The 13,597-nt window shown below is 46.2% G+C and overlaps 1 protein-coding gene across 1 annotated transcript; it reads right to left on the reverse strand.

The window, feature by feature from the left end:
• Positions 1 to 4,950: 4,950 nt before the first annotated feature.
• Positions 4,951 to 7,038, reverse strand: CCDC185 (coiled-coil domain containing 185). Its single transcript, XM_039883652.1, has one exon. The coding sequence runs from the start codon at positions 6,844 to 6,846 to the stop codon at positions 4,951 to 4,953; it is 1,896 nt and encodes a 631-aa protein (XP_039739586.1). The 5' UTR covers positions 6,847 to 7,038.
• Positions 7,039 to 13,597: the final 6,559 nt, after the last annotated feature.

Raw genomic sequence — 13,597 nt, forward strand, 5'->3', positions numbered from 1 at the left:
GGGCTTTATGCGGCACCCCTAGCCCAGTCTGGCCCACTTCAAGTTCCCTCCTGCTTTATGTCATGACTAGGGGAGCGGTTCCTGTTTTCCTCACTACTTTCGATGCCTCAGACTCACCTTGGGGTGCAGCGAAAATCACATTGGTAGGATGCGTGGACCAGTCGCTCGTTACACATGTGCGTGCGTGCATGCTTGGTGTTTCTCCACTCGCCTGACTAATGGATGAGCTGAGTGCACACGGCTTGACAAAGCTCTATGTAAGTCCAGCCTTTCCTGGTCACGGCTCCCTCCCAGAAGCTCAAATGTGGGTCCTCCCTGGCTCCCTTCTCCATCTCCTTCAATTTGGCTTGGGGGGCACTCCCACTAACATAGGTTATATTAATTAGGCACATTTATATCCCTTCCCTTTGAGTGAGGTTATTTTTCAAATAACCAAAGCACAACTCAAGAAACACTTTGCAAAAAAGAGGATTGCATGAGAACTATACAATTCAAAATCTATTTTAGAAGGTTTTATGAAAAGCAGGAAATTTGGGCCGGGTGGTGGGGGGAAGGAGGTGCTGCGTTCTTTTTGTGGTAAATGCCTGCGCACCAGGGGCGAGGCGGGGTGGGGTGGGGTGGAGGGCCGCACAACCAGCCTTTACTAGAACGCGGTGGAAAGCTTTCCAAACACAGCCACTTTTGGCTCCGGACCAGGTGACCCAAGACCAAGCAGCTCCCATCATAAAGGCAAGAATGAAGGTCTGTGTTGCTGGTTCCGAGAAGAGTAAGAATCGCAGTAAAGCAAGCAGCTGATTTAGCATCTTGGCCCCTCCCCTGCGGAATTTATCATGGGACAATTGGCCGCCTATGACCTTGGCAAGAGTTTCAATGACAGAATATCGCCAGTGTAGTAGGCTGAACAAGATGTATCTGGGATGTGGAGGGTCCCCAAAGCAGCTTTGGAGGAAATGTCTTGAAATCTAAAGCCATCTGCTGAGTGGAATTCCACCGTGTATCTGTGCCTTGATTTATTTATCCTTTCTACCATCAATGGATGTTGAATTGTTTCTAGTTCTTGGCTATTGCAAAAAAAAAAAAATGCTATTATAAATATATAAACTTTTAAGGTTGTAGGTAAAATAGTCGATGGGGACAATTGTATTTGTTAATAATGAGAATTTTGAGGGCTTTTATTCCCTTTAGAAATCTTACAGTTTTGTTTCTTTTCTTTTTTCTTCCTGATTTTAAAAGCCTTCACTGTTTCATCATTAAAAACGTTGTTTGCTATAGGTTTTTGGTAGACTCCTCTTATCAGATGAAGGAAATCCCTTTCTATTTTGTGTTAGTTAAAATTTTTTTTTATCGTAAATAAGTATTTTGAATTTCATCAAACGTGTTCTCTGTCTATTGAGTTAACCGTACTGTTTTGTTCTTTTAATATGCTAATGTGGTGAATGATAATTGCAGGTTATCTGAAGTTAAGCCTCATATTCCTGGAATAAACCTAGCTTAGTCACGTCTCGCTATTTCTTTTCATAAAGTATGAGATTCATTCTGCTAATATTCGTATAGGATTATTATTATTGCCTTTATGTTCATGAATAAGGCTTTCTTATGATTTTTCTTTATTACATTTTTCTAGTTTTAGTATCAAAGGTATAGTGGACTTAGAATAAGTTGGGGAGTCGTCTTTTTCTTTTTTGCCTCAAATGATTTGCATAAGATGAGAATATGTTCCACGAATGTTCGGTAGATTATACCTGTAAAATCATCTGGCCTGGTGATTCTTTGTAGGGAAATTAAACATTTGATTCACTTGTTTTAATGGTTATGAGCTATTTGGAATTTTTATTTATTTTTGAGTTGGTTATTTTTAAAGAAATGTGTTAATTTCTTCTAAGTTAATGCATCTTCATGCATTCTTTGGCATACAGTTTTTATGGTAGACTCTCATCTTTTTCGTCTCTGCTGGAGCTCTCATTATATCTCGTTTATGTTTCATATTTTTTGTGTGTGTCTCTTTCTTCAATGTTGCCAGAAGCTTGCCTATTTTATTTGTATTTTCAAAGAACCAACTTTCAGTTTTTGTTAATCACATCCATTATATCTTTGTTTTCTATTTCATTAATTTCTGTACTTACAGTTATCTTTCTTTAAATTTATTCTGTTGTCCTTTTTCTAATTTCTAAAGTTGAGTGATCAGCTCATTAATTTTCAGCCTTTCTCCTCTTATATTAATAAGTATTTAAGTCTCTGCATTTCTCTCATATTATCTCCTTCACTGCATGCCATAAGCCTTGGTATATTATTGTATTTTCATTATTGTCTAGCCCAAAATATATTTAAATTTTTCTTAATTTTTTTTTTATCTACAAAGTATTTAAAAGTGAGGTTTTAAAGTTCTGAGCATACATTTTCGAGTGTTAATTTAATCGCATTGTGATTAGAAATCTTGGTCCATATGAGGATGACTATTTTAAAAATTTGACCTTTCTTTTATGGCCTGTTCCGTGGTCAATTTTTGTAAATATCCCATTGTTATATGGAATCTGTATATACCCAATCAACCAAACTTGCTAGTTGAACTTTTATATTTTTACTATTTTTTGTCCTATCAGTAAATAAGAGATACCTCGAACATCTCCCGTTCTGATGATGAGTTTAATTTGTCTATGTATTCTATCAATTTTGCTTTACATATATATGATTGTTTAAGAATTGTTTTACCTCCCAGATCAATTGAACATTTTATTGTATAGAGACCCTATCAATATAATTGCTTTTATGTTTTAAAGTCTCCTTGTTCTAAAGCAGAAAGTTTATTTCTTGAAGCAAAGAGCAAAGGACATTAGTAGAGTAAAGGCATGGGGTGGATATCCATGTGGGGTCAAAACATCCTGCTTAATGGCTTTTACTTTGTATATTGATCACCACGTTAAGCCTGGGTATAAAGAACTTGGAGACAATGACCTTGGCTTCAGGTAGCACACAGTCCAGCTTGGAAGCCAGGACATGGCTCGCAAAATGGATAATGGCACACAAGACAGCGACCGCTAAGTGCTCAATGAGCCGTGCACTTTGTCAGAGAAGGGTGACGTCGAGATGGGGCAGCCAGGGTGTCCCCACATGTCACAGAACGTGAACTAAGCTCGGAAAAATTAGACTCGGATATGACGGGAGGGGGCAGCTGACGAGAAGACCCAGAGACAAGCAGAACGAAACTGACAAAAAAAGAAGGTCCGTGTTATGAAAAAACCCTCAATATTTAATGGGTAGGGTGTATATTAGGTTCTGGGCACCATGCCAAACACCTTATGTTGATTATTTTATTTAATCACCCCTCACGACATCCCTTTGAAACACAAATTATAATTCTGTTTTACAGATGAGGAAACTGGGGCCCCGGAAGTTAATTTGCCCAAAGTCACGTAACTATATGAGGAGGAAGAGTTATATTCATTTAAGGTCTACCTGAAACATCTTCAACTCCGTCCCGGAATGCTCGGCAGCACACGTGGCATTTGGATAGAATCAGGATTCATTTGGGCAAAGAGAAGAGACTAAGATTAGAACCCGAGGCAACACGTATGAGCCCTTTCATTTTTGAGCAGAAGAGTGAGGGAGGCCCAAGCAGGCCTCTTCGGGGGCAGCAGGGAGAAGGGTCCTAGGGCAGAGGAAGAAATCACAATGGGGGAGAGGGCTCAGTTTCCTCTAAATAAGATGAGAACGTGACACTTATACTGACCTCGGAACAAATTCCCTTGCCAGGTTACCTTTCACGTCACATCCAAAATACTAATATGACAAAAATCTTCCAATGGGGCTTATTCTATTTTTTTCTCTTTTAAAGATACATCCTACCTTAGGGGGCTCTTAAAAAAAAAAAAACAAAACAAACCTTTAGAATTTTTTGATAAGATGTGGTGGGTTAAATTCTACTTGGCTCTGGCTGCTTATTTTGAAAATGTCATGTTCCTGAATCATGCGTGCTTAGTCATTCATTCAGAGCCTGGTTAGGTTAATTAGACACAACGTGGGCAGACAGGATGACATCATACACCTCCTGCAAAAGAGACAGAGGTGAAATAGAAGGGAAGAGGAGGATTCCAATAGGTCTTTGTTCCAAAAGTCTGGACGAGACTGACCGAAAGCGGGGAAAAGAAGAATCGGACGGAAGTATTCCAGGGAGCTCTTGGGCAGCATGGCGGTGGCGGAGGCTTCAAGCGCTAGTGTGGAAGGAATTGTAAACGTTTTCCGTCAAGGCAGGGAGGGAAGGCCCAAGGAGGACACGATCCGGGAGGAACCACAGGGAGCTGTTTCCAGAAACATTTCACACAACACCTGTTCCATGGAAGACTCTGAGGAAAGGAAGCACTCCACGGTTTGGGAAAAACACTAGGTTAAACAAATACGTTTCTTTACTGCAGGCCTTTTCAGAGCCTTCAGAATTTTCATGTGCATCGTAAACACTCAAGAGGTGATGCAGTATGCGAAGTTCCCAAATCTATGTGATTACAGAAATCCCGCCCATTCCCCCCAACTTCTCCTCCTCCCCACAGTTGTTTTTTTTTTTTTTTCTTGGAGATTTCTTATAACTTCACCCTTTCATAAGTTCTGGGACGGGAAAAGATGTGACAGAGCTATTTCTCCTACTGTAGATTTTTTCTCTGGTTCCTCCAAGATGCATCCGATGTGTGCTTCTAAGTTAACTTGAGAGCTAAATGCATATTTTGTTTAAACCAACGTTTACAAAGGCAAGTCGTTTTCCTAAAATTCCCAAACTTCTTTCTCCACCCTCTCAACTATCCAAATGAATCAACAAACTAGTTCATGAGAGGAAATCGCAGCTATTTTATAATTTTTTTTTTTTTAAAATCAGTGTTCACTTATAGTCAGATTACAAAACGAATCCCATCACCACACATCGTCTTGGCCGCCTGGGCTGTGCAGTATCTTGTCCTCAGGGTCTCAGTAGCCCCCTCTCTGCTGACCTGCCTGGCGCTGCGCCTCCTGCGCCATCTGATCAAAGAAGCTGTTGGTAAGGGCTCTCACGTCGTCTCTCCTGGAGGCCCGGGAGATCTTCTGGAATTCCTCCAAGGTGGCATCTTTCTCGCGGGCGATCTGCTCCATCCTCTGCTCCTTCTTCCTGATGGCTTCCTTGATGCCCTCGACGTGGCACTTTTCCTCCTTCTCGGCTTTCAGCTTCAGGATGTGATGGTTCTTCTCCCGCAGGATGTTGAGCTCTCGGACGTGCTGCGCCTTGTCCCTGATGCTCTTGCGGACATTGCCCCTGGCCTGCCGGATCTTCTGATCCGCCAGCTCCACCAGCAGCCGCTTGTGCACCACCTTCTGCTCCTCCGACTCTTCCGCGCGCCACTTGACCTGCTGGAACTGCTGCTCCTCCTTCCGGGCCTTCTCCCTCAGCTCTCGGTGACGCTCCTTAATCAGGCTCTGGTGGATCTCTTGGGACCGCTGGGAACTCTGTTCCAGGGACAGCTTCCTAAGGAGCTCCTCGGCCTTGGCCTGGCAGTCCATGAGGACCTTCCGGGCTTGGTAATTGACCAGGGAGCTGAGATTGGCTTCCTGGACCTTTTTCTGGCCCTCGGTGATGTGCAGCTGCTTCTTGTGACAGGCCTGCTCCAGCTTCTTCTGCAGCTCCAGGCTGTTCTGCTCCCGCTGGGCCTGCAGCATCTTCTCCTGCTCCTGCAGGCGCTGCACCTGGCACTGCTTCCTGTGCTCGGCCTCGGGGCAGGGCCTCTCCAGCTTCTCCTGGGGCTGTGTGTCCCGGTCCTCCGACTGCACCTTGCATTGGTTCTCTTGCTGGACGGTGTTCTTGGCTTGGCTGTCCCGCGGCCGTGGGACCCGCTGCTCCCAGCTCAGGTGAGCCTTGCGCTGCTCCTTCTGCTGCCACTGCTCCCGGCTCTGCTGCAGTAGCAGCTTGCGCTCCCTCTCCAGGGTCATCTGGACCTTCTGATCCGAGAGCTTCAGTTCCTCCCAGGCTACGGCCGCCTGCTGCTGCAGCTCCCGCATCCTCTGGGCCTTTTTGAGTCGGGTGAGCACCAGAGCCACAATCTTCTGGTCTCTGGAGGACATTACTGCCTCTTCCAGCTTGTTCTTGAGAATCTGAGTGTGCTGGCTCTGCATCTCCTTGCTGGAGACTGAGGGCTGGGAGTACTGGCTGGCTAATGACGCCCCGCGCTCACTACCGTCCCGCTTCGGGGTGTACACACAAGCGGACAGCGTCCTGAACTCTTGGGCGGGTGCAGGAGACTTCTCGGTGGGAAGTGAGGAAAGGGACCAGCGATCTAGACCTCTGTAGACCGGCACTGCCCACGGGTCTCCACTCTGCCCATTTTCTGCCCCCAAGGGTCCACTCAGGGGCGTGTAAGCGCCCTCGGGGTATGGTGAAGGTGAATCTCCGTGGGCAGGAGGATAGTGCTGACTGGGCTGGGGCAGTTGGGGTGACACCTGGGAAAGCTGCGGCCAGGCCGGGCTGTGCCCGCTGCTCCCCAGTGACTGGGGCTGGGTCCTTGGCTCCCCCCAGGCATCTTCCAGGCGCCTGCTGCGGGTCCGGTGCTTCCTGGCGCGGTCCTGGGGCCTCCGGGCCACATCTCTCTGGTGGCGACTTTCCCGAGGCGAGTCAGGGGACCGGGGCCGGCGAGGCCGCAGGGTGGGTGAGCTGCGCGGGGATGACCAGGGTGCCGTAACCTCGCCCCACTCGCCCAGAGTCCCGGCCCAGGAGCCCCTCATGGGCTCAGTCTGGGGCCCGCACAGCCTCTCGGAGGACTTGAGATCTCCGCGGGGCAGCGGGGACTCCCAGGGGTCCGGGTAGGGCCTCGCGGAGAAGTGGCCGAAGCCCTCCATGCTTCCTCCCGGGGCGCCCAGCGTCTGAGCCAGGGTCTCGGGGCCTCCAGGGGGCGCTGCCGAGACACGTCCTCGCCCTCCGATCCCTGGGGTCCTGGGCGCCTGTGACGCCAGGGCCACTTCACAATGCGCCTGGAGCCACCCGGCCCCGGCAGCCCTCTCTAGCACCCCCTACCGCGAGCGAGGCAGAGGGAGGGGCAGGAGGCCGGCGGAGGGTGTCGGGTGGAGGGGGGCTGTAGGAAATCAGGAGTGACCCTTAAATCTGAGGGTGCACAGTGGCCCCCCACCAGTATTTCAGGCAGGAATTTGATCTCGCATTTGTACACCTTAAAGCAACAGTCTTTTAAAAGCATCCAGGTGAAGGTGTCACCCCCAGAATGGAATGTGGAGGAAAAGGTTGAGGTGCAGGGGCGGGAGGGGTGGGGTGGGGAGTCCTCTGAGTCAGTCTTAGCCTCTCCTCACGGTCCCTACCTCTGTGCACCTCTACAGAGTATGTGCCATTGTTCTGCCTGTTTGTTAGCAAATCCAAAGGATGTTTCCGTTAATTCTTAACCTTTAGAACAGGAAAAGGCTAGTCTATTTCCCTCCTAATCTGGCAGTTACTGTTTTGTCAAAATATGAGTGTCGTGTGCACGTTTCAGAAACAGCATCAATGAACACCGTTCCGAAACCCATTTATGTATGTATGTATGTATGTATGTGTGTGTATGTATATATGTATGTATGTATGTATGTGTGTGTGTGTGTATGTATGTATATCTTTTCCTCCAATTTTGTGAGATTACTTTTCTGTGTTGAGGCACCCTGGACTAATGGAAAAAGCACTGGATTTGGTCGTGCAAACTTGAGTTTGAATCTCCTCTGCCACTTTCCACCTGCGTGGTCTTGGGCAGGTTACCTACCTTTCCTGACCCCCAAGTTCTGGAAAAGTAGGGTGGAGGAAGGGCCAGGATAACACCAGCACTGCAGGCTGTCTTGGGGGGTCAGATAAAATTATATGTCAAGAGCTTAGCACCCTATTGCATTTAATAAATATTATTTTTGATGTCCTGCTAGGCTTCAGTTAAAGATGGTAAGACTTGATATGTGGGTTTACAAACATTTCTATAGATTCCTAGTTTAAGGAAAGAAGAATGGAATTAAGGTAATCTTAAAACAGTTTAGGTAAAGGGTGGCGTGCTGGGAGGGGCGACCCCCAGGCTCTGTCATGTTCATCCCGTCCTGTGGATCTTGGCTAAGTCACTTCCCTTCTCTGGGGTGCAATAAGGAAACGGTGCTGGATTACATTCTCCAAACAGGGCGACTCCTTAAAGAAGAAAAGTGAGTATTTACTCACCCCAGTCCTCTTTACCCACATCTGCTGGGAGTTGCAGAGCAACCCCAGCTAGGCGGGGCCAGTAGAATCGACAACATTTCTTTAAGATAAATCTGAAACTTGGCCAATTTAATCATTTTCCCCAGAGGTCACTAGGTCAGTGGTGGGAGTTTTGACTTCAGATTCATTTCTCTTTCTATGACATCATGCTGCCTCTCTGGAAATGCACTTCGAATTGGTGCATGTGTTATGGATCACATGTTTGTGTCCTGCCTCCCGGAAATTCCAATGTTGAAGCCCTACCCCCCAGTGGGTTGGTATCTGGAGGTAGTTAGGTTTAGGTGAAGCCATGATGGGATTAGTGTCCTTATAGGAGGCGGAAGGGACCAGAGCTTCCTCTCTCTGCCGTGTGAGGACATGGCTAGAAGGTGGCTGTCTGTAAGCCAGGAAGCAGGCTCTCACCAGAACTGAGTGTGCCAGCACCTGGATCTCAGACTTCCCAGCTTCCAGACTGTGAGAAACAAATGTCTGTTGTTTAAGCCATCCAGTCTATGGTGTTCTGTTATAGCAGCCCGAGCTGCCTAAGATGACATGCTTTTAAGAAAATTATTATCAGATGTACACCAGAAGGTCGTGGCAGCCATGTCCTAGAAGCCAGGTGTTAGCAGCCTTGACTAGAGTGACTGAGCCCTCCTCCCAAAGGGCCACTCTGCCTGGGTGTGTTTTCCTATGCAGCCATTAGCACCTTTATAGCTGAGGATAAGAAGTGGTTTCTACCCTAGATTTTTATTGGCATCACTTATACCAGTGTTAGAGAAATTATTTTGTGATGTAATTTTTACAAGGAGGCAACTTAAAAAAAAAAAAAAACTTAAAAAAAACCACACAATTTGAAATGGGATCATTTCACTTTAAGCGAGGAAGTATTTAGGCATGAACTGAGTTGTGCTGATACCTGAGTGTCATATCACTCGATCGAAGCTTGGCCAAACACAACCAAATGTGGCTCTGACCAGTGCCGGGCCATTTCCCGCCACAGAGAAGCAGTGTCACGTGGCGAAAGCTGTCTGAGAGCCAGGAGCAGGTGAACTCGCACGGGCAGGCTGCGTGGAGTGACAGGGGAAGAGGACCAGGAAAGACTTCTGGGAGTAGAGGAGACTGAAGTCCTAGCAGTCATGGAAGGAGAGAGTTTCAAGAAAAAGTCATCACCAGGAAAGTGGGCTGGTCGCAGATTCCTTAGGGCCTTGACCGCAAGGCCAAGGAGCACAGGCTCTCCAGCAGGCAGCAGGGTCCGGCCCGCCCGGAGAGATCCAGGGTTCCTTGCAGCTGCCATGGGCCCCATAGGGATGGGGCTGGAGAACTTTGGGACAGGCTCTGAGGCCTCTGTCTCTGCCTTTACCCTTTACCCTCTATCTCCAGATCGGCTCACATTTTATGTTGTCTATTCTGGTTTCATTACACTGAAAAAATTTAGGGTTCTGCTTAGAAAAGGGGTTAAATCCATTGTGCTGATAACAGTGAGGAGTCGATAAAAGTCTTCAAACCAAAAAGGTGACCTAATTGGGTCTATATTTTAGAAATCTCACCCCGGCAGTAGTGCGGAAGATATAGTGGGGGCTGAGGGGAGGGAAATTGGAGACAGCGGGCCGATCAGGAGGTCGATTCAGTAATCCAGGTGAGCAGCAGGAAGTGTAAACCCGGACACAGGCAGGGGCACGTGAAGGGATGGATTCAAGGGACAGTTCAGAGATTGAGGGACAAGGACTTAAAGATGGATTTGATTTGGAGCAAGAGGGTTTCTAACCCGGGTGCCTGGGCAGATGGTGCGTGTCAGCGACAAGAGGGCTCTTTCTAGGTGACCTTGAAAACAGTGATCTTGGAAATCAGGTGAAAGAAGCTTTAAAAACAAGTGAACCCCACCGAGAACAGCAAACAGAATGTCTGGAAGAGGCTGACAAACTGGGAAGAGACACCCTTAGTATGATAAGTCTGGTGGGGAGGCGCAAGGCCTTGGAGCATGGCTGTAGGAGCTGGACAGTCCTTCTCACCTGCATCTGATTAAGACCCCTGGGAATATGAAGCCACCTTTAGGTTGTCCAGGAGGCAGATGAAAGAGACGTTTTGCAAATGTTAAGCTGCCCAGCAGTCCCTTGATACTAAGTACAATCATCCTCCTTTTTATTTGGCAGAAAAGTCCTCAGTGCATTTCGTTGGAGGCCTTGAAGTTTGGGCCTCCTGCCAAATGAAGACTGGGCCTCAGTTCTTCATTTTTTGGAGGCTTGGAAAATATGGCAAAATGTGTTCGGCTTCCACAGTTCGAATTAACCGATGGAATAAAAACGTGCTCTGAGCCCTTCCTCAGAGTGGCTGTCAGTTACCGTCATGACTTCAAATTCGATCTCTTAGCAAAGCTCCTAGTTCTTGGATGGGTCGAAGGGGGAGAAACCAGCTAGAGCTGCTCTGTCCAGCACAGCAGGCAGTGGCCACATGTGGTTATGAGCCCTTGAACAGCGGTAGTTCTAACAGACGTGTGCTGTAAGTATATAATATACACTGGATTTCAAAAACTTACCATGAAAAAAAAAAGGTAAAATAAATATCTTAACGCCCTTTTTATACTGATTGCTTGTTGAGGTGATATTTTGAATACAGTGGACTGAATTAAATACATTTCAAAATTAATTTCACATGTTACTTATTTTAATGGGGCCACTAGTGAACTTAAAGTTGCATATATATGTTATATATATCACGGTATATTTCTACTGACAGCGCTGCTCTCGATAATTGAGTTTCTCCAATATTCATGCTGTAATGAAAGCTTTCGACATCTAGGTAATTTTTATTTTATGTAAATGTATTGCTTTGAAATCACCCTTTTCTAAGAAGATAATATTTTGGTCAGAAGGCTTTTTTCTCAATGGCTGGACGATAGGGTAAATTATTCATTTTCAAAATTCAGCTTTGCCGTACAATTTCACAGGAATTCAGTTCTTTCATGCCCCAACTTTACTTTTTCTTTACTATACAGGAAAACAGATGCCTCCAAGTCACAGTATCCGAGAAAACAGAACTCTCCACATGAGCCTGTGTAATACAGGCTCGTTAAAAATACCAGACCCACAAAAAAGTAAAAGAAGAAAAAACTCATGCGAACACCCAGGGCAGTAAATGAAAACTTATGGTAATACAGTACTAAGAATGAAAATTGCAACTTATAAGTGTCTTTAAAAAGAAAGAAAGAAAGAAAGAAAGAAAGAAAGAAAGAAAGAAAGAAAGAAAGAAAATAGTAGGATAAGAGCCTGGAAACATGAAAGTCAAGTTCCCATGGAAACAGTCTACCCACAATACAAATATTCCATGTGTATGAGAGTTTATGTGTGTAAAAATGATGGCTGACACGTATTAAGCATGTGTTGGAGCATCGCTCTAAGTGCTTTATGTGTAAACCCCACCACAATCAGGCAAAGTAGGGACCGTTCTCTCCTGAGGCTCACGGAGAATCCCAAGGTGCTGCTTGAAGTGGAGCTGGGGTGGAACCCGCCTCACTCCTAAGCTCTCCCTGCGTGGCCTTCTGAGCCAGCACTGCATAATTACAGCCAGAGAAAATCATGCGTGGACAAGGGAGCAGGGTTTCAAACGTGGCTAGTTTGGGGACATTTTAGGATTTCGATGTTTTTTCACATTTGTAAGTTTAATGCAATTAAAAGCGGGAGATAGTAATGAACGAATTCTTAGGAAGAAAGGAAAGACTCGAATAAGTACTTTCAGAGCTGAAAGTGAGTTCACTTTTACTGTGAGATACAGAATGCCATTACTGGATCACTCAGTAGTGACACCGGAACAAAGAAACTACACAATAAAGTTGTTTATTTTTGAAATATTACCACGAATAGTTTGTCATGTTAAGCATAGGAAGAGGTTTTCCAGTGACAACTTGGGAAAACACTTGCACTTAATAACATCCCATTTGGAGTTACTTCTTCATCCTCGATGTAACAGATATTTTATTAAATATTTCTTTTTAAAAAAGAATATGCTTTGTTGAAACTTAAAAAACAGTTTTTTTTTTAAGTCCTGTGTTTTGTTTTCTGTTTTGCTAAAATCGAGTCTGGAGTTTTTAAGTCCCAAGGAACTTTGTTTTTCTGAAAGGTCTAAGCGAGGGAAGGTAGCTCTGCAGTAGAAGTCTGCCGATGGATGGCCGGCTGGGACTGCTGACTCCGCATGTATTGTAATATGTTTTGCATTGCGACTCCTTTGCTGATGTTATCTGCAGGGCAGGCACCCTCGGCCCACTAAAATTCCAGCCTCCGCATCCGGCAGGCTTATCATACTACGGAAGAAGCTCACGGTGTTCTTTTCACTCAAAGCCACCTACGCACTGGGCTGGGGCAGGATCTCAGCAACCGCGGGTGGCTGTGTCTATGCGCCGCACGGCACGGTGCTCCTTCTTCAAGCTTTGGTTGAAGAGAATTCATCCCTGACCTCACGACCAGATGAGACCCCCTGCTATCTGCTCTGAGAGCTCCTTAGAGCACCGAACCCTCGCCTTGGTGATATGGTCCATTTGCAGGGCTACAGTGGGGGCTCTGTGAATATTTATAACATTTGTTTCTATCTACGAGTAGTAGTACATCGTATACTCACACACAGGCAGTGAAGTCAAATATATTTCTTACCATGAGATGCATAAAAGAAAGTTGCGTTTCTCTAGAAGTGTTGCGTTAATAAGGCCAAGACACCCCAGATGCCAGATCTAATGGCCTCTCCTCAGCCCCGTCGTGATTTCTCCGTCCTGTGTGGCATTGCGGTCCACCTTCTTTGACTTTCTTTCTTTTTCCTTCTCTCTTTCCCATTCGGGGTTTCTCTGAGGGCTACTTGCATGACAGTAACTCTAAGAGTGTACTTAACGGTAGGCAGCCTCTCACGCCTATTTATTTTGTCTCGTCACCCTGTGACCTCTCCTCCCACAATGAATAGGACTCAGCTGTGTAACCAATAGGATTTTGCAGAAATGACAAATGCGATTTCTGAGGCTGGGTCATTGTGGTCTCCACCTTTCTCTTTCGGATCGCCTGCTCTAGGGGAAGTCAGCTGCCACGCGATGAAGACACTCATCTTAGATTCTCCAGCCCCAAGTGAGTCTGTAGATGTCCGCAGCCTGGCGGACAACTTGACTGCAACCTTACGGGACACCCTGAGCCAGAGACACCCGGCGAAGCTGCTCCCAGATCCCTGATTCACAGCAACTATGAGATCAAACTGTTGCTGACTTAAGATGCTAAGTTTTGGGGTAATTTGTTAGGCATCAGTAGATGAGGACGGGGTTGTATTCTTCCGATTGTGCGTTCCCAGACCCCACCCCAGGCCTACTGAGTCTGGTTCTGTGCCGAGCGAGCGGCTAGGAATCTGCGTGAACATCGCTGGGTGACTCTC

The sequence above is a fragment of the Pteropus medius genome, unplaced genomic scaffold (assembly GCF_902729225.1).
Source record: "Pteropus medius unplaced genomic scaffold, Ma_sr-lr_union100, whole genome shotgun sequence".
Lineage (NCBI taxonomy): Eukaryota > Metazoa > Chordata > Mammalia > Chiroptera > Pteropodidae > Pteropus > Pteropus medius.

Coding starts and splice junctions, on each gene's coding strand:
- CCDC185 (XM_039883652.1), bottom strand. CDS start 6,846: ATGGAGGGCTTCGGCCACTTCTCCGCGAGGCCCTACCCGGACCCCTGG.